Raw genomic sequence first — 21,898 nt, 5'->3', positions numbered from 1 at the left:
GCCGGTTTGCTTTGGGAGTTCGCGGTAAAACCACGTATGAGGCAGTGCAGGGCGACATGAGCTTTATTGAAATTCGAATGGCATAGCATTATTAGTTTTGAATAAAGACACAGGAAGATGGATCAGAATGAATCAGCGGCTAAAGTGCAAATGTATGTGTGCCTGAAGAGCGGGGACACAGAATGGAGGAAGAGGTCAAGAAAGTTGACAACGAAGTGCAAGGTAATTGAAGTGTAAGTAGACAACCACAAGTCACTGAAAAGAAAGTGAGAGAAACAGAGATAGTGAATTTCATGCAAACAATGGATACAAAAAGGTCCATGGAGATTTACAAGAATGAGAAGAAATGAATTAGAACGCGAAGTCTGAACAATAACACGAAATGAAGAGCCTTCTATTTGAGGCTCGAGCTGGTTACCTAAGGACAACCGGAGGACAGTATATACTGGAGCTAATACTTGCAACAAGATGAGGCATGTGTATGCTGGGGAAAAAATCTGGAGACCACTCAGCACATTCTGATAGAATGCGAAGCGATTCACCTCAGTGAGATCTGTAGGTAAAACACACCTCCAAGAAGCGCTTGGATTTAAATTGGATGAAAGCATCAGTTGATTAGCAGTAGAGGTAAATAGTCCTTTAGAGCATTGGGGGAAAAACTAGGGAGGAGATTGACACGACCGTATCTGTCAGAGGCACAGGTAGCAGCACAACATTGATAGCGAAGTTTTGAGGAGGAGAAAAAAAATTCTGGCGATATACAGTCTATACAGCATATACAGCCTACCTGATTAATTCAAGCAGGCCACTTGACCATTTGTCCGCCCCGTTTCAAAGGGGATGCCAATAAATGATCATCATCATCATCGACACCCGAGAGAAAAGGCCGGCTGCACAAGCCTCATTCATGACGCGTTTCAGTGTAGGCAATGCGGGGTGTCGGTGCGTTGCTCTACTGATAATCGCATTAACGTCGACGTGTATCGTGAGATGGTTTGATGGTGATGGTGATGATGAGATGATATGAGAAATTTTTTCATACCTGACCACCTCGTAATTATTGTGGACAGCACCTTGGGACTCAACTAATCAAAGACAATGGAACCCCGTACAAAGTGCAAAATACCTCCGCTCCATTTCGTAATAGGACCTCGCAGCTACAAGTGCTCTATCTAGTCGCCTTCATGTTCAGCCACACCCTTTGTGCCACTTCACCGTACCCGAAGTGTACGCGCATACACTTCTTAAATGAGAGTTATTTGAATCAGCCCCACCAGAGTCCCCGCCACCAGCAGCCGGGGAGACATGGCTCAGAGAGCAACACGGAACCTTCGTTTGTTATTTTCCTTCCGACCACTGGAACATGATAAAGGCAAAACGCACAAAATAAGCGAACCCCATTGGAGGAGTGACAGAAGATCCTGCTTCAGCAGCCAAGGCCTGTGGTGCGGGTGCCAGCGCTGCGCCCAGCAGGAATGCGTGCGTCACGGCGCAGACTTCCGCCGAGGCCCAGCCGCGCGCTGCCGAACCCAGGAGGATGGCGGCTCCTCCCCCATTATATCGCCCCCGGCCTTCCCTTCCGTTTCCGGCAACCGTCGTCGTCGACTGCTGTACCTATACTGCCTGGCGTCTCGCGAAAAGGAATCTGTCTCGTCGAAGTCATTCCGTAGCCCTCCAACTCCATCACCGTAAGGACTTCGTAACCGACCATGTTTAGGCCCGTGTCATTCGACGTCTTGGTATTCGCAAGCATGCTTGGTGAGTACAAGGCACCTCAGCTTTGATTTCAGTAGACGTTACAGGAGTTTCAGTTTATGCGATGGGCGACAGAGACATGTTGTGTTGGAGCAGAATTGCCCAGACAGAGGTCGAGGGCCCCGGGCCGTTGGTGATGCCCACTCAACCTTCATAGCACGCCAAAGAAAGTACGAAAAATGTGGTTCAGTCCCTATGACATCTTAATGGCAAGAAAAGGCTTCACTGCGGCGTATGATATTGCGTCGGTTATGCGGTGTGATACATTCAGTGATGGAAAGTTTGCGTTATGGTCAGGTGTTTTAACAAAGAGATACTCGATGGGTGTGGGTCACAGCTGGGACCGAGATCACTGGCACTGCAGCAGGGCTCAATTTCGTGCTGCCGGGCTGAAAGGTCCGATGACTGGGCCCCTTGAGATTTAATTTAATTTAAATGAGACTTTCAGTGCCATCGAATGACCTCTAACGTAATGTTTAGGAACCATCTTATCTGTATCCTTTAGAAACGTTCTAATGCTGCACAAAAAACTTAGTGAAGAAATAGCTTTGACTGTCGCTGTGCATGGCACAACAAAGGACGGAGGCAGAGTTTGTTGATCAAGTGTGCTATCATTTCTGTACTTTATTTCTTTAAATGTACTGTGAGCCAAGGGTCTGCCTAAGTAGGAGGAGTTACAATAACACCTAATAAAGCAAATGTCAAATGAGAAAAATGTAGATAAGTACAACAAACAAAACGTGAACAGTATTGTTACAAACATTTCAAGCAAGATACTGTTTTAAAAAGAAAAGAAATTCGCTTAATATCTCAATCACAATCCCTAAACTCGACGACACTCAGGGAGTGAGTAATGCTCAGAGTGGTGCTTCAAAGTTGTTTCTCCGCGCAAATATAGGGGTTAGTGTATGCTAATGACTGTGACAAGTCTTTTGAGTCGTGATGGGGTGACAGATTCAGTTAGGTTGAATTTGTTTTCGTGACGAGCTGGTATGAAGAAACATCAGGCTAAGTATTTTCTTCGGGTTTCCAGTTCTGGTATTTCATTTTCGTTCGTCGATACGGAGGGTGAATCTTCCTCTCTATATTTACGGAATATTAGTCTTACTGTTTTGTTTTAAATACGCTCCTGCTACATAACATTCAGAGCAATAGCAGCACAGTCTACCTCCTTGCCTCTTGTTCAAGTGGTGTAAGTCATCAATTTAGCACGCACTAGATCCTTTTGGACTTTCCGGTTTAGGAAACCTAGTTTACGTAAGGCGACGCACAGATATTAGATATGTGTGCTGTTCAATAAAGCTTATTGGAGAGAGTGACGTCAAGGTACTTATTCCTCTCAACCACCGTGACTGTAACGTTTCCAAGTAAATAGAAAAGAAAACGTCGGTAGTTGCTTTTCGTATCACACGATGAGTACAGTTTCTTCCTGCAATTTGTTACGTCCTCTCAAGGTCACACCAAGCAAAATTAGCTGAAACTGCTCCCTCTGTACCGTCGTGGTTCACGAGCGATGAAATTTGCTGCTAAAACATGCAATCATCCGCAAACAACGTCACCGTCGTGAAATCTGGAAAGCAAAACATTTGGAGCGATTACACAAAGCGACAGTCGAGACGCAGAAAGGAACTGCGGATATCAGCGGCTTTGGTCGTTGTGAAGCGATCGCCACAAATTCAGTCGCCACAGTTTGGCTGAATGCTACGTACGTTGCGAATGGGACATCACGACATCAATGGTGGAAACTCTGCATGGTTCATGCCCACGAAGAGTTCAGTAAGAACTTGAACGTAACAGTGGGCGTCTTTCTATCCCGTTGTTGGAGCTGCCTGTACACTCAAGCGCAAATCTGTTGTCGTGCTCTCCTAACATCGACGATGCATGTGCGGCCCGTGTATGGAGGGTAGATTAAAAGGCCTCCAGGGACCAGAAGTGCGTTTGGTACGAAAATAGACGAAGGCAAGTGGACGCACCATTCTGCTCCGCTCAGTTAACACTGGCGGTGCCAGGGCGCAGCATTGCGGCTTCAACTAATGGCATGAGCGTTGCGCACACAGAGATTAGCCGTTTTGCTGAGCATCTGTATGCATTCTAGACGGTTCGTACATCATGCTAAATTTATGCAAACCTTTATTTGCACACTACTGAGCGCTTGAAGTTTCACTACAGTCTCACCTCCTGCGCCGTTCACCGCCGCTGCGACAACTGCAACGACACTGGCATGCTCCTCATTACGTTGGCGTTATAAGGCCCCTTCAGCGCAACGCTAAAGTTTGCTATAGCTTTCAAAGCTTCGCCTTCGGGTGCAACCAAAAATTTTTAAAGCGAAGCTTTCTTTTCCTCTCCCGGCGACTTTTCCGCTGCTGCTGCTGCTATGATTGGCTTGCACGCCGCGTCGGGGACTGGTTCAGAGCATGTATATATATATATATATATATATATATATATATATATATATATATATATATATATATATATATATATATATATATATATATATATATATATATATATATATATGAGCGCGACAGAGAAAGAAGGCGATGTCACAAACACGTGTGGACCTTTGCACCGCTTCGAATGTGAACAATGCCCTGTGGAGCTTCCTGGGCACGCAACACCCTCTTGGAAGCTGTAATTATGCGAGACCCACAGGAAGAGCACTGCAGAAACTGCAGCGCTCACCTTTCTGCTAAAGTGCTAGCCCAGAAGGGACGCAGACAGAACTGGAGAGAGGAGGTATAAAATGGGTAGAGCCTACGTAGTCGCGAAACGAGTGAATAACAGCCTCGTCATTCTTCGCTCGCGGTTGCAATACAAATAGGGGAGGTGGGGGGAGGTGGCAGGGAAAAGGTGAAGCGAGAAGGTTAGGAAATGCTACTACTATATTGACGACAACGGTTGCTGGTGAACTGAAGTGTGGTATGGTACGTTTCTGCTATTTCAGAAAAATAAACATCATGTAAGTTTGTCAAGCGCACAAGGGAAGTAGGGCGTGCAAACTCAAGGCAAAATTAAAGCGCCGTAGGGTCTAGGTGACATCCCCTTAAAAGCGGTCACTCGTCAAATCTACACTTCAGTGTGCGCTGCGGTAGCTTTGCGGCTATGGCATATCTCGAGGTTGCGGGTTTGATCGCAACCACGGGAGCCACATTTCTACAGGAGCGAAATACGAAGAAGCGAGTGCACTTAGATTTAGGTGCACGTTAAAGAACACCAGGGTGTAAAAACTAATCCTGAGCCCGCCTCTACGGCCTGCCACTTAATCCGATTGTGGGTTTTGGAACGTACATCCCCATGATTCCATTAAAGTTTAGTGCTTCTGAGATGGTGTGATCTGCCATGTGGAGCAATCATAATGCTCAACCCTCTCAGAGATGACAAATTATGGCGCACAACAATGCCTCAAGCAAACACGTCTCCTTGTGTGTTCTGTGTACTACGCAGTAAACAGCAGTGATGCACTCAAAGTAGCGTTTAACATGAACTCTCGTCTTGGACTAAGCAACGACTAAGTTTAACATTCCCTGTTAACATCCCCACTAAAAAATTATCGTTCGTCAAAGCAAACAGCACCGAAAGCTTCGCTTACATCGATTTCCACAGTGGGTTTAATCTGCGTATCTTTTTTTCAGCATTTGTGCGTGCACCTGAGAAAGCGCTTGCAAAGGAACATTAATTATAACAGGCTTCGTCGTAGTTTCTCTTGTCAGAGGTGGGAATCTGTAAAGATCTTGCAAACACTATCCAGCGGAAGAAAATAATTTCTTTCTCAGAAATATTACTTGCAATTAGAAAACCACATATAATAAATTTATGATTGATGCTGTTCTTAGGAAGTATTGTTTACAATCTGCCTCTTAACAGCTGCCAAAGCTCCCAGTTTAAAAAAGCCGGTTTCGCACTAAAGACAATGCATTGGTTGCGATAGCAAATTTTGACAAAGCTATACGCGGTAAGGTTAGTAGATTTACTAGCTGTATAAGCTGCTCTAAACATTTACTGACTAATCAGGAGGACGATGAAGTGTGTGTTGTGTGGTACGCTGCTTTTTTTTTGTCTCTGCGAATTTCAAGCTACTTTGTAGAAGACGCTGCTCCCTTAGCTACGGCGCTGGACGTGAAGTCACCTGGAGGGTGTGCCGGATTCTTCCACGTCAACAGCGGCTGCTCCGGGAAAGCGGTCTAGTCGCCCGAGTGACACCAACAGCGAGGACACTCTGATCTATTCAGCGACCAGTGATGAAACCTCGCGTGACAGTGAATTCGTGCCGGTAGCAAATCGCAAAGTAAAAAGAGACTCGTCAGGACATCTCCTTCCACAAGACAACTGTGGTCCCGACGCAAAAGTCATCGGACCACACAATTTTATTTGTGCCGGTTGCTGCTAGTGACAATCTAAACCGGCGCAACCGCCAAGCTACATCTGTGTCGTTCGAGACCCTTGCTCCGGGTCAAATCAAAGATGGAAGGATGAACGCCCGAACGAACATTCTCGCTCTAAATGTCACAAACCGCAGCGCGCAGGACGTTCTTAGTAACGTTAATGTGCTGGATAGCGCCAAAGTACGCTGCTATAAGCAAAACGATCATGACTTTACGGCCGGTGTGGTGTATGACGTAGATAATTTCATAAGCGATGCTGACGCGCATATACTCATCAAGCCAGCGACAGAGGAAATTGCTATATTGCAATCTCGTCGCCTGGGGAATTCGTCCTCTGTGAAGCTAACTTTTAAAGGAGACACCCTACCGTCATATGTCTAGGTCGGGCACTTCCGTCACGTTGAACGGCCTTTTGTGACAAAGCGGCTTCAGTGCCGAAAGTGTCAAAAAATAGGGCACTTTAGTGCGGTTTGCACAAATGCTTCCGTGTGCTCACGATGCTCTGGGTCGCACAGCCCCGACGCCTGTCGTGCAGAAATCCAAAAGTGCGCCGATTGTCATGGCTCTCACGATGCATCTTCAAAGAATTGCCCACATGTGAATATTAGCTTAAAGACTTGAGGCAAATGGTCATGGATGGTTCGTCACACAGGGAGGCTGCCGCACAGTGCGACGTCGGCGTTCACATCGCCGGAGGTCTACAAAACCCACTGCTATTGCTAAGGATGCACCGCGTCCACTGACATACCACAAACTTCCACAGACAAATAGCAATACTAGCAACGAGGTTCCTAACCAGAAGATATCCAATATCACTACCTCGTGCGATGAGTAGCCGCCGTTGCCACGACTAGACCAACCAGCGGAGCAGCAAGATGTAGCACGCTCGCCGAATTATACTTCACCTACTGACAGCAGCCTAGAAGACGACAAACAAGTCGTCATCATGATGCGGGCCCTTATGAACACGCTACGAGTACTACCGACTGCCATACACACTCCGACGGCTCGAGATGGAGTTCATACACTGAATGCCCCGAATCCGGTACTGTCCGGTCTTGAGAAGCACCATGGCTGCTCCTCAGCACTCGTTCCTTAAGGAAGTCAAGGAAGCGTCGATCTTCCAGTGGAATGCCAAAAGCCTTAAACCCCGCATTTCGGACTTTCGTCCGTTTGTTTTTGAGCACAACTTTCCAATCATTGTCATTTGTGAGCCAAACAATGAGAGCGTCATCCTCCTATCAGGATATGAAGCTTTCATGGCTGCCACCTGTAGCGACCGCAGCAGTCATCGTTTCCGTCAGATGCGATTTCACTTATGTTTCACACCCAGTGGCACCTGATGCCGACAATCAGTACGTATGTTTGACTATAAAATGCAAGAACGTTTCACTCATGCTCGTAGGTGCACACATTTCACCTTCGAGTCAATATGACAACGCAAGACTAACTGCAGTTTTAACCGCGACACCGGGATCACGGTTTCTTACCGGCGATTTCAATGCGCATCACCCGCTATGAGGAAGCTGGAAGATGGATTGTCGAGGAAGACGTGCACTATCCTTCCCGTCGGACCTTGAACTCTGCTGCCTAAATAATGGCAGTCCCACCTTTCTGCGGGAATTGACATACAGCAACTGTCTGGACTGAACTTTTGTTTCAACATGCCTCAGTACCATTCTGAAGTGATTTCCGGACGACGAAATACATGGTAGTGACCCCGTTCCAACATAGGGTAAAATGGACGGCATACGCAAGTCACACTCTACCACAGTTCTTCAAAGCATCGACTGGCCTAAATACATGTTGCTCATGGAGAAGAACTGCCAAAAGATCCAGTACTGTCTGCCTGGCAACATTGAGGAGCTCATTAACGATGCTGCTCGAGAAGCCACAATAGTTTTTAGGCCTATTCCTGTTTTTTGAATTCTAAACAGAATTGGGGCGGCTTCGAGCAATTCGCTGTCACGCGGAACGAAGGTACAGGCGCACCAAGTCCATCTAACACTTAAGGGAGGCGAGACGCATAGAGAAGAAGATCCAGCGTCAGATCAACTCCGTGCAGTCTCTAAGATGGAATATTTTTTGTGATTCCCTTGATCCACACAATCGCCTATCCTATATATGGAGAACGGTGCGCAGTCTTCGAACATCACCACAACAATGCTACCCCTTCAAATGCCTGGCTATCTGTGAAGGTGGCCGAGAGATCGACGTAGTGGAGGATTTCTGATTGAAGGTTGCGGGTCTACCGTCCTCGTTCCTCGTACATGACCCTCTTGACGTTCCAATCTTGCGGGATTCTCGTATAGACAATCTGTTTTCCATCGAGGAGTTGCAAGCGCCGTTGGCAGCGTGCAGACGTTCTTCATCGCCTGGGACCTGACGGGTTGACATACGCATCTCTTGGCAACTTTGGTCAAACAGACCAGCATGCTCTTCTAGAGGTGCAGAACCATCCATGGCGTGAAGGAGTCCAGCCACCTTAAGCCTCTGCTCAAACTAGGTAAATCACCCCTAGACGTGGCGTCTTATCTTCCCATTGATCTGGCCAGTTGTCTAGGAAAGGTGATGGAGACGATTGTGCTGACGCGTCTAGAGTGGTATCTAGAAAACTACAAGATATACCCTCAGCGTATGGCAGGCTTCCGATGAGGACGCTCTTCTGTAGACAACGTCATAGATCTTGTTTCGTCTGTTCAGCACGAAAAAAAGCCTAAGGAGACTGTCAGCGGCGATGTTCCTGGACCATTAAAGTTGCTTATGACAACGTAACCCATCGAGCCATCCTGGATGCCTTGGGCGATGTCGGCCTAGGTGCCCTTGTGTTTCGATGGATATTCAGCTACTTGAAGGAAAGGTAATTCTTTGTGCAAACTGATGATGATGCGTCATGACAGCACAACGCCTACCGTGGAGTACCACATGGCAGAGTCTTGAGCCTCACTCTGTTTACCCTCGTGATCATCGAGCTGGTTCATACCTCTCCACAATCCATCCATGTATCGATATGTGCAAAGGATATATACATCTGGTCATAAGGAGCGACGCGTCCACAGGTGCGCGCCAGACTCCAAAAAGCCACCACACTACCATCAGGTTATCTTCGAGCACGAAGTCAGGAGGTGTCCTCCGATAAGGGATCGATGGTCGCTTTCACGCGCAAAGCAATGAGACCTTACATTGTTAGAATTAATGGACACCATATGTCAAGGATTGATGGTGGGGTAGTTCGCACTCTCCGAACCGGAGGGGATGGGGCGACAACAAACCCACCCCGCGTGCGTTTAGTGAGGGTTCGACTGCTGACCGGCGATAGGGTCCACGCCTGATCGACCGTGAACCAGAGGCATGAGACGGGAGGCGACGTTCGACACACACATTCAATTTAATAAAATAAAATCATGTCCGAGACATACTCGAAAAACATACAAATTACCAGTAGCGGGGCCTAGTTCGCGGAGAGCGTGCGGGTCACACAGCACACGCCCTGACGCCACTCGCGCGACACTAAGCCCACCAGGTGGGAACCACTAACACTCGCGAAATAACAAACAAAATACGCGACAAAAATGAGAAATACACGCGACAATAAATACGGAAAACCTTACACTAACAGAACATAAAATAATTAACACGCGATGGATAAACAAATGAAAGATTAAACGCGATTGGAAAAGAGAGTCCGGCGGAAAGTTTGAGAGCGGCCTGGAACACGAGGCTTATCTGGGGCGTGCTTGCCGAGGTCCCGGTCTGAAGAGCGTCGGGCTGCTGCAACCTCGCTGCCGAAGATCCTGACGAACTTGCACCGTCTGTCGCTCGACCGGCGAAGGCTTCGGCCTGGAGATCTCAGCATGCCGACCACATCTTCAGCTGTTCCCCGGCGCACGACCCCACTCCTTCGTTCTCCAAACTGCTCTGCCGCTCGCCGAGCCGCGTCGTCCCTCCGCCGCGCTCAGCCGACACGCGTGACCAAACCGGTCTGGCGAGCTCGGGACAATGGGGAGCGCTCTCCCTCATCGCTGTTCAAGCGGCGTTGCTGCTGCTGCGGCAGTGGCGGCCATCTTGAGAGGAGCGCGGGCATGCAATTCTGTGACACCACCCCGACGACAAGAATGTTATACTAATAACATTCAAACTAACACAGAGTCATGCACGCGCACCTTAAGCAGACCGCAGTCCCCACGCACTCGAAGGTCACGCGCACAATCACGTCGTCGTGTGGGTCACGGCATTTCGCACAAGGCACTTCGCCGCGCACATCGCCGCCTCGCTCTCGGCCAGTCAGTGCAGTACGCAACACAACTACACTAATAAAACAAAATGAGTCAAAACAGCTGCTAAAAAATTGATGTGATACTGTATTGTTCCCCTTGGGTCGTGGGACTGGCGCAAACGACGGCAGAGCCGGTACGCGCAGTCTACACGCAACACTTATCACACACACACAAAACAAAACATACAAAATAACAGATCGGTGAATGGAAGCGCCGGAAAATGAACTAATAAATGCAATCAAACAAAAAAAGTTACGTGACACTATCAACAAATCTAAAATGTCAACATAGTGCCGACTGCCCTGCTCACTACCCCCTGCTCTTCAAGCGGACTCGCTGGGGTCGCATTCCTGCCGTCCCCCGAGCTTTCCCGACACATAGGTGGGGAGACGCACTAGCCGCTCCACCGCGACATATCACCTCGCGCCCCGGTTGCCTGCTTTTGGCTCGGTGATTGGGGTACACCGAACCTTGCCGGGTCCTCACCCACTCGCAGCGCCTGACCAACCGGGTGTCACGAAGTGCACGGCTTAGCGGCACCTGCCGCGGCGAATATATCGCTCGCGCTCTCTTTCGCGGCGACGAGCAACGCTCCGCGACCCCCGAGCTCTGTCGACGCCTCCGTGACCTCTGCGCCATTTTGCGCGGCCTCTTCCTCACCCTCTGCAATCTGCTAGCGGTCCGTACCTCGTACCTCCACGGTGTGCGGTAACCCGCCAGCCTCCGCCGCGCCACACACTTCGCCGCCTCTCTCGGCCTGCGATAGCACAATTTGCCTGCGTGGCGGCTGACGTTTTTCGTGGTCGGCTTCTGACCATCGTTACCCGCCACACCGCCTGATTCTCGGAGCACCGGCCTCACGTTCGCTTCGAAGGCCCCGGCGCCCAAGGGCTGAGGCACGAGGTAGGATTCGGGCTGGGCACGAACCTGCGCAAGGCTCACTCCAGAGGGATGAGGTTGGTCAGCGGCGACGGTCGAGCCCGGCATGCACTCTGTGTTGCGAATGCTCTCGACACGGCCCTCCCTCGCGCGCAACAGCGCAATTTCCCTCTCTAACTCGAGGATGCGCTGGGAAGACCGTGCCGCATCGCACTCCTCCGCCTCGCGTTGACGCAGCTCTCGCGCTTTCTTGCGCTCGCGATGAGCCGCCTCCTCTTTGGAGCGCATGTCACGCACAAACTCCCGGAGCGCTGGCCCCTCAAGACTCATCTGCCTCCCGACGGCCACGATGCGCTCCAACTCCTCGAGGAGTCCATCAGCCATATCTTGGCCTTCTCCCGCTCTCCGCGATACGCGTCTGTTCCGCCCGCTATGCCTCGTGGTCACGGAAGATCGTGGTCAGCAAGTCCTGTCGTGCGGACGCCAGTTGTCAAAGATTGGTGGTGGGGTTAATTCGCACTCTCCGAACCGGAGGGGATGGGGCGACAACAAACCCACCCCGCGTGCGTTTAGTGAGGGTTTGACTGCTGACCGGCGATAGGGTCCACGCCTGATCGACCGTGAACCAGAGGCATGAGACGGGAGGCGACGTTCGACACACACATTCAATTTAATAAAATAAAATCATGTCCGAGACATACTCGAAAAACATACAAATTACCAGTAGCGGGGCCTAGTTCGCGGAGAGCGTGCGGGTCACACAGCACACGCCCTGACGCCACTCGCGCGACACTAAGCCCACCACGTGGGAACCACTAACACTCGCGAAATAACAAACAAAATACGCGACAAAAATGAGAAATACACGCGACAATAAATACGGAAAACCTTACACTAACAGAACATAAAATAATTAACACGCGATGGATAAACAAATGAAAGATTAAACGCGATTGGAAAAGAGAGTCCGGCGGAAAGTTTGAGAGCGGCCTGGAACACGAGGCTTATCTGGGGCGTGCTTGCCGAGGTCCCGGTCTGAAGAGCGTCGGGCTGCTGCAACTTCGCTGCCGAAGATCCTGACGAACTTGCACCGTCTGTCGCTCGACCGGCGAAGGCTTCGGCCTGGAGATCTCAGCATGCCGACCACATCTTCAGCTGTCCCCGGTGCACGACCCCACTCCTTCGTTCTCCAAACTGCTCTGCCGCTCGCCGAGCCGCGTCGTCCCTCCGCCGCGCTCAGCCGACACGCGTGACCAAACCGGTCTGGCGAGCTCGGGACAATGGGGAGCGCTCTCCCTCATCGCTGTTCAAGCGGCGTTGCTGCTGCTGCGGCAGTGGCGGCCATCTTGAGAGGAGCGCGGGCATGCAATTCTGTGACACCACCCCGACGACAAGAATGTTATACTAATAACATTCAAACTAACACAGAGTCATGCACGCGCACCTTAAGCAGACCGCAGTCCCCACGCACTCGAAGGTCACGCGCACAATCACGTCGTCGTGTGGGTCACGGCATTTCGCACAAGGCACTTCGCCGCGCACATCGCCGCCTCGCTCTCGGCCAGTCAGTGCAGTACGCAACACAACTACACTAATAAAACAAAATGAGTCAAAACAGCTGCTAAAAAATTGATGTGATACTGTATTGTTCCCCTTGGGTCGTGGGACTGGCGCAAACCACGGCAGAGCCGGTACGCGCAGTCTACACGCAACACTTATCACACACACACAAAACAAAACATACAAAATAACAGATCGGTGAATGGAAGCGCCGGAAAATGAACTAATAAATGCAATCAAACAAAAAAAGTTACGTGACACTATCAACAAATCTAAAATGTCAACATAGTGCCGACTGCCCTGCTCACTACCCCCTGCTCTTCAAGCGGACTCGCTGGGGTCGCATTCCTGCCGTCCCCCGAGCTTTCCCGACACATAGGTGGGGAGACGCACTAGCCGCTCCACCGCGACATATCACCTCGCGCCCCGGTTGCCTGCTTTTGGCTCGGTGATTGGGGTACACCGAACCTTGCCGGGTCCTCACCCACTCGCAGCGCCTGACCAACCGGGTGTCACGAAGTGCACGGCTTAGCGGCACCTGCCGCGGCGAATATATCGCTCGCGCTCTCTTTCGCGGCGACGAGCAACGCTCCGCGACCCCCGAGCTCTGTCGACGCCTCCGTGACCTCTGCGCCATTTTGCGCGGCCTCTTCCTCACCCTCTGCAATCTGCTAGCGGTCCGTACCTCGTACCTCCACGGTGTGCGGTAACCCGCCAGCCTCCGCCGCGCCACACACTTCGCCGCCTCTCTCGGCCTGCGATAGCACAATTTGCCTGCGTGGCGGCTGACGTTTTTCGTGGTCGGCTTCTGACCATCGTTACCCGCCACACCGCCTGATTCTCGGAGCACCGGCCTCACGTTCGCTTCGAAGGCCCCGGCGCCCAAGGGCTGAGGCACGAGGTAGGATTCGGGCTGGGCACGAACCTGCGCAAGGCTCACTCCAGAGGGATGAGGTTGGTCAGCGGCGACGGTCGAGCCCGGCATGCACTCTGTGTTGCGAATGCTCTCGACACGGCCCTCCCTCGCGCGCAACAGCGCAATTTCCCTCTCTAACTCGAGGATGCGCTGGGAAGACCGTGCCGCATCGCACTCCTCCGCCTCGCGTTGACGCAGCTCTCGCGCTTTCTTGCGCTCGCGATGAGCCGCCTCCTCTTTGGAGCGCATGTCGCGCACAAACTCCCGGAGCGCTGGCCCCTCAAGACCCATCTGCCTCCCGACGGCCACGATGCGCTCCAACTCCTCGAGGAGTCCATCAGCCATATCTTGGCCTTCTCCCGCTCTCCGCGATACGCGTCTGTTCCGCCCGCTATGCCTCGTGGTCACGGAAGATCGTGGTCAGCAAGTCCTGTCGTGCGGACGCCAGTTGTCAAAGATTGGTGGTGGGGTTAATTCGCACTCTCCGAACCGGAGGGGATGGGGCGACAACAAACCCACCCCGCGTGCGTTTAGTGAGGGTTCGACTGCTGACCGGCGATAGGGTCCACGCCTGATCGACCGTGAACCAGAGGCATGAGACGGGAGGCGACGTTCGACACACACATTCAATTTAATAAAATAAAATCATGTCCGAGACATACTCGAAAAACATACAAATTACCAGTAGCGGGGCCTAGTTCGCGGAGAGCGTGCGGGTCACACAGCACACGCCCTGACGCCACTCGCGCGACACTAAGCCTACCACGTGGGAACCACTAACACTCGCGAAATAACAAACAAAATACGCGACAAAAATGAGAAATACACGCGACAATAAATACGGAAAACCTTACACTAACAGAACATAAAATAATTAACACGCGATGGATAAACAAATGAAAGATTAAACGCGATTGGAAAAGAGAGTCCGGCGGAAAGTTTGAGAGCGGCCTGGAACACGAGGCTTATCTGGGGCGTGCTTGCCGAGGTCCCGGTCTGAAGAGCGTCGGGCTGCTGCAACTTCGCTGCCGAAGATCCTGACGAACTTGCACCGTCTGTCGCTCGACCGGCGAAGGCTTCGGCCTGGAGATCTCAGCATGTCGACCACATCTTCAGCTGTCCCCGGTGCACGACCCCACTCCTTCGTTCTCCAAACTGCTCTGCCGCTCGCCGAGCCGCGTCGTCCCTCCGCCGCGCTCAGCCGACACGCGTGACCAAACCGGTCTGGCGAGCTCGGGACAATGGGGAGCGCTCTCCCTCATCGCTGTTCAAGCGGCGTTGCTGCTGCTGCGGCAGTGGCGGCCATCTTGAGAGGAGCGCGGGCATGCAATTCTGTGACACCCTATTGCCTACGAGAAGACGCACCCTTTCCTAGGAGTGATAATAGATCGAGGCCTCTCCTGAAGTCCTCATGTCTCCTACCTAACAAGGAAAGTAATGATAACACACGTGCTCAGATTTCTTGCAGCAAAGTCATGGGGTGCGTCTGTGAGTGCGATTCTCCTACTCTATAACGCACTGTGTCTGGGTCTCCTACGCTACAGATTACCTGGACTGGGAGGGACCGGTAAGACCAACCTCCGAGCCCTCCAGTCTGTGCAAACTCAAGCTCTGCGAATTTGTCTTGGCCTTCCCAGGTTTGCATCCACGGCAGCAACAATAGCCATCCCGCATGATCACCCCATCAATACGTATATTCATGTCGACTCTTTAAGGATGCACATCAGGCATTTGCCCGACTTCCATAGCATCATCTCGCGTCCCGTCCTGCCAGTTGACCTCGTTCAGCGTTTAACAGAATTATTGCCGCCAACCACGGAACTTTACAGCCAAAATTGACCCCTGCAGCACAACCATCTCTACCGCTGTGGTGCCCGCATCCACTCCAGGCTCTTCTTGTCATTCGCGGCATCAAAAGGAAAACGGAGATGTCATCTTTCGCCCTCAAACAAACCATGCTTTCATTCCTTTATGGAATGAAAGCACGGAAAAAGCCTAAGGAGACTGTTGTACATCGAACGCACCCACGTTTACACGGACGGTTCTGTCTCCTCTAAATGTTCAGCTGGAGCAGTGGAGTTCCCGCTCAATCTGTCACCATCAAATGCAATATGTCTCACGTTACACCATTGACGGCTGCAGAACTCGCAGCTATCAGTGCTGCTCTGGAGTTTATTGGTCCCAAATCACCACATTCGTAGTCCATCTTTTGTGATTCAAAGGCAGCTTTCTAGTGTCCGCTGTCCCCTTCAACCACGGACCTAATGTGTACTTAGTCGCAGACATCCGCCTACCCCACCATCACGCCATCGACAAGGGCCATAGCACCGTCTACCAGTGGATACCGGGTCACTTCGGAATTTCGGAAAATCAAAGTGCGGATGACGCTGCCTGGTCAACCCACGATGATTCCCATAGTATACCCATACCACTGTCAAGAACAGTTGCAGCCGCAAGTCTTCGCTCCCTCGCACGCAAGCTTACGCTAACTCTGTGGAGCACCAATGAATTCACGAACGTACGTGTTCACAGATTAGATCCACGTTTGCAACTCCGTCTTCCACCAGGGTTACCACGAGCGGAACCAACACTTCTGTGTCGCCTATGGCTCGGCGTGACATTCACGAACTCCTATTCCTTCCGAATTGGAATGGCCGACAGCCCTGCTTGCGACGCCTGCGGCTGCGAGGAGACGATCGCGCCCCCGCTCTGTGATTGTCCACGTTACAATGTGCCAAGAAAAGTGTTCGTGACCGCGCTCGAAAGACTGAACAATCGCTCCTTCAAAGAAGAGAAAGTCCTGGGACACTGGTCCAGACGGGTTTCGGCACTCAAGGCCTTTGCTGAAGTTTTTAAGGGCTTGTGAATTCTTTCTCTCTTTTCTCCTTTTATTCCTTTACCCCTTTCCCCAGCAGAGTGTAGCCAGGGGGTATTTACTATGGCTAACATCCGTATCTTTCCTTCCCTTTTTGTCTCACTCTACTTACTAATCGAATCAACAAGCACGGTACCACACGCGCTCAGGCACACAAGGAAACAATTCACTTGATGACCGCGTACGCTATCTGTCAAAACGCTGGCGTGATGGAGATTGGCAGCAGCGGCGAGCAAATTCCCCTTCGTGCTGCCTCTCGCTTCGATGCAAACACGTGCGCTAGAGCACAGCGCACACGAAGCCAACAGCTATCTCTTTCCAACAGCTATTAATTCCAAGATAGGCGCGTGTGGCCGCGCTCAGCCGTTCCATGCGCAGCCGCGGCCGTTGTAGAAGCAGACATGCGCGCTACCCTGTCCTGTCCCACGCCCTTCCCCCTTAGGGCGCGCACAGGATGCATTATTGTTCGTCGCCAAACCGATGCAGAGGAGGTGCCGGTGGAATCTCCCATGATCAATTTCTGTAACCACTGCCTCCGTAATTCACTACTTGTGCCATCGGATATTGAAGGCTATGCTACAACGGAGCACTCGAGTGTTAAACATACCGAATGCAGTTAGACAATATTAGAAGGGCGCTTGCTTGGGGGCAGTAGTAGTTTTAAACTTAAACTTTCTTTAGCAACCTCCCCGGGGTCTGGCAACTGTACTGTTCGGTTTCTCACCGAATAAACGGGGCTTATCCCGGAAACTAGGCAGCAGTAAAGTTGGCGCATATAGCTGGGGGTGTAATCAAAACACCTGCTATCAGAGAGAAGGCGTAATCAACGGTGATGTCTTGGTGGACCGATTATGATGGCAGTGCCGGATGTGTATCCTCGAAAGTCTTTCGCTCTGGTTTAACGCGAACCTATCTTGGACGCTGTGAAATCCTGATCATGCTGATAATGCTGACGCATTACAGTCACTCTGCAGCAGCATGTGTACCTTCAAGAAAACATGAGTTCCTCACAGTTACCTTCAGGACATTGTTTTCCCGCGCGGGAACCAGTTGTGCAGGGAGGAGTTTACTCGCCTCCTTTTAAATTACCTGCAGGACATACATTCGGCCTCCACATGGTGATATTATGAGTGACTATTTGTAATTGCGAAGTCTGCGTCTGATTTACGTGATTTGTTTATTTTATTTGTCGATACGGTGGATGAACTGCCGGCAGCAGCTGCAAGGCTAATCCCACCAGTAGCCTACAACCACTCAACTCAACTCAACTCAACCTAGCTTGCTTACCTGCTTCACCAGGTTTGGTGTTGGCGTCTAGCCGAGTAGGCTTGGGTGGGGGTCCTGCACCGAGGTGCGGCGTGGGTTAACATTTAGGTATAAGGTTAAAGTAAAATACAGTTGCAGGTATGGTTTGGCGTAGGATCTATATAAAGCAACTAAAGAAAGCTTTGCCTAACGTTCGTTCCAGCAAGTGCGTCGAATATGCCATATTTTCCAACCAATACACAAGACTGGGATACATAGCGCAAAAAATTACACAGGGACAAGCAGAACACAGGACGAGCGCTCGTCCTGTGTTCTGCTCGTCCTGTGTTCTGCTTGTCCCTGTGTAATTTTTTGCGCTATGTATCCCAGTCTGAATGCATCCCACCAACACGCCCAAACTTCTTCTCTGCTACAATACACAAGGTCGCTTGCCAGTGGCTTCAGGTTTTGCCGCTTATGTGAGTATACAAATCAAAGCCCCTTTCTTAAACAACAATGGTTGATTTCGAAGCTTTCCCCCAATGCAAACTGAATTAAAGTCAAATTCCAAAGTGAATAACGACGCAACGAACCCAAGAAATCCTGAGCGACCCGACGCTATGCATATGTGATTTGTTTGCTTGTTTAGGATTGTATTTTTGCATGTTGAAGTTGAATGAAGACACATTTCGTTAAGTTGCATAGCCTTTATTTTGGATCATGTAGCTGTTGATTACACGCACACACTCACACTTTCACGGACGACTCTACACTTGCGCAGTATTGCCTTGTGGTTGCTGCAGTAGACGGTCAGAGGCTCTGCGATCGTGATGTGACACAGCTGGCTGGCAAACATGACATCAATGCAGGAACAGTGTTGCGTCGTCGGTCTCTGTAGCGTCATCAGCTTCAACGAGTTGCAATCTATCATGAAACTTTGATCCATTTGCCGTGCTCTTTCGCGACATCGATGTTAAAGTCACCACACACGAGGATCGGCGTGTGGCGGTGCACACGCTGGCGATCACAAGACCAGTAGGCATCTCGAGTGGACAAGCGTCTTCCACATGGCTTCTGTATGCCGCTGCCAATACAGGGGATCGGCAACACGGCCACGATCACGCTAGCGCTTACGCGTTCACGGACGATTCTACACTCGCGCAGTATTGCCTTGTAATTGCTGCGGCAGACGGTCAGAGGCACTGCGATCGTAACGTGGCACAGCTGGCTGGTAAACATGAGATCAATGCAGGAACGGTGTTGCATCGTGGGTCTCTGTAACGTCATCAGTTTCAACGAGTAGCGATATAGCATGGAACTTTTGATCCATTTACCGTGCCCTTTCGCCGCATCGATGTTAAAGTCACCACAGACGAGGATCGGCGTTTTGTGATTTTAAGGTCTTCATCGTTTCTGCCAGGAACGTTTCCGCGTCACCACGAGACATGTGTGGTCTGATGCACACGATGACGATCACAAGACCAGTAGACATCTCGACTGGACAAGCGTCTCCCACATGGCCTCTGCGCGCCGCTGCCAATACACGGGATCGGCAATACGGGCACGATCGCGGTCACGCCTACGTTCGCGTACGGCAGCTTCTTCTGCCATGCTCTGCACCCACGGCCTACCCATGGTAACTGCCGGGATTGCATCGTGTGACGGGCGTAATGCAATGCAGATGTATACAGTTCGTGTGGGTAGCGTGGCGTTGAACCTTCTTTAAGAAAGGGGCTTTGATTTTTTTTTACAGATCCTGAAACGAGCCCGTGTTCACGCGCACTTGCTGTCAGCGATAAGCAGGGAAGATCAGTTAATTGCGATAGCGAGAGTGTCCATGCCTGGCAGACGCAACTTTCGCTTCATTGTGTTCATGCGCTACTCTTGCTGAGCTCATCGCTTCACGCCGTTATCAGGCACTGACCGGCCTGCCAATCGACGCTGGTGTTGTACTGCGAATGTAAACTGTAGTGTTCTACGCAGACGTGTAAGTTTGTTTTACTACAGTGCGTTTTCGGCGCTCCGGACGAATCAGTGAGACATCGAAAGCTTCGCTTTAAAACGTAACATTTACGTTGCCTATGGGTAGTCTCCATTAGTATTTGACTGTGATTCTCTAATTGTTGCAATGAAAAATGTCTCCTAAATCGACATATAGTCTTCTTGCTTTATCACTTGGTCACAGAATCAGGCTAAAGAATATCACTCCTGGCCACAGTGGTTCCTGGCGATTTGTTCGTGCTACGTGGTCGCCGGACAACGTCCACTGCGTGTCTCTTTATAGAACTAGTCAAAGCCGCAAAACGCGAAGAAAGCGGGCATCGCATGCACAACTGCGGATGCTTCAGATACGTTCGTTGATATAGGGCACCCGACTGCGACTACCTGTTTCGGTTCCCCTGTGTGTTCGTGCTCTCAGAGCAGGTGACAGAATGCCACTCAGGCGATGACGTATCGAAGTGCGTGCCTTTTCACCCAGCGTTTGCGGTAGAGCCGTAGTACTGTAATGTTTACAATGCCAGACTATTGTGTATGCCCAAACTGGCACGTTTCATGGCGCTGCCTCATTCGCTTCCAACTGCATAGCGTGCTGATATTTTTTCGCTTGAGAAACATTTATTGTATAAGGAAAGGGTTGTTCACCTCATTGTAACTGTTGTGGTGCAGTGCTTGGAACATTTGACATTCGCAACGAAAAAGCGACGACTTTGTACCTGAAAGGAGACTAAATATTTTTATTTATCTCCCCTCCCCTTTTCCCCGCCGCCGTGGTGGCTTATGGCTGAAGGTATGTGCTGCTGAGCACGTGGTCATGGGTTCGATTCGCGGACACGGCGGCTCCATTTCGATGGGAGTGAAATATAAAAACGTCCATGCACTTAGTTTTACGCACAATGAAATAAAGAACATCTACATGGTCAAAATTAAGCCCGAGTCCCCCACTGCACGTGCCTTATATTCGCCTGTCGGCTCGTAAGACACCACAATTAGTTTTAAAATAAATTTTCCTTTCTCAGTGCTACATTTAACCGAGAAAAACTCCACCATGAAGACGCGTTTGTGATCTGCATGATGGCCGTCACCAATAAGACCAGCCGGCAGGCTATAGCTGTTCGCATACAAAGACGATGGGCACAAGTGATGGGGCGCTATAACGTAAAACTATTCCAAACTTTTCTATTACAATTCTGCAGTCAGCCCATCGCGATTGGTCAAAAACTTTTTTGGACCACCCCGACTTCACCTGTCTGTCACGCGATGTCACAAAAACCGCGATAGCTCCCTATCTGATATGACGTGTACATTTTGATTATGCATAATTTGACCGAACAAACAAAAATAGTTATTTCTGATTCGACACCTTTTCGCCAGTAGCCCTCGGCTATTGGTCAAACGTTTTCGGGCTGCACCCACTTTCATCTGCCTGTCACGCGACGTCACAAAACCGCAAAAACTCACCGCGTCAAAGTGACGCGTACGCGTTAAAGATGCATTAATATGCCGAACAAAACTGCATTTTCTTCTGAATAACCACCGGCTGCCCCGTTCCGAAAGGAATAAAAGATGGCTGCCGACGATCATACCGGCACAAGCTACTTGCCCCTGCCGGAGAGCATGGGTTTATTTGCGTATAACTAAACTTTTTGCGTGGCTGTGTAACGTTTTCGAGCACTTGCGGCACGTTCACGACCTTGTTCTGCTAACTCTTCTTTGCTGAGGATCCGTTTTAGCATCATTCTTAAGCTTCCCTTGCATGCCGCCGCGATTGTCGACGAGCCATCGCATGCTAACTAAGACAAAGCGGACCAGCGGCAGACGCCGGCACTACCCTCTTCATCCGGTTATCGATATTCAGTGCCGCAGCTCGGCCCCATCAAATCACTCTCCACTTGAGCATGTTCCTCGCCTCTTGTGAGCCAATTAGGTAAGACAAGCCGCTCAGTGCAGGCAATGTTATTCGCTTTTGAAGAAAACAAAAGTGACCTCCTATGAACGAGGGGAGCAT

General features: G+C 50.5%; 1 protein-coding gene across 1 annotated transcript in view; it reads left to right on the top strand.

Moving 5' to 3' along the window:
* The first annotated feature begins 1,582 nt into the window (after positions 1–1,582).
* Positions 1,583–21,898, top strand: part of LOC135908093 (uncharacterized) — an 84,308-nt gene continuing 63,992 nt past the window's right edge. Inside the window, exon 1 of the mRNA XM_065439845.1 lies at positions 1,583–1,758. Coding sequence (XP_065295917.1) covers positions 1,710–1,758 — 49 coding nt within the window. The 5' untranslated portion in view covers positions 1,583–1,709. The remainder of the gene's footprint in view (positions 1,759–21,898) is intronic.

Source organism: Dermacentor albipictus, chromosome 5, assembly GCF_038994185.2.
Source record: "Dermacentor albipictus isolate Rhodes 1998 colony chromosome 5, USDA_Dalb.pri_finalv2, whole genome shotgun sequence".
Taxonomy (NCBI): Eukaryota; Metazoa; Arthropoda; class Arachnida; order Ixodida; family Ixodidae; genus Dermacentor; species Dermacentor albipictus.
This window is presented reverse-complemented; position numbering and strand designations above follow the sequence as displayed.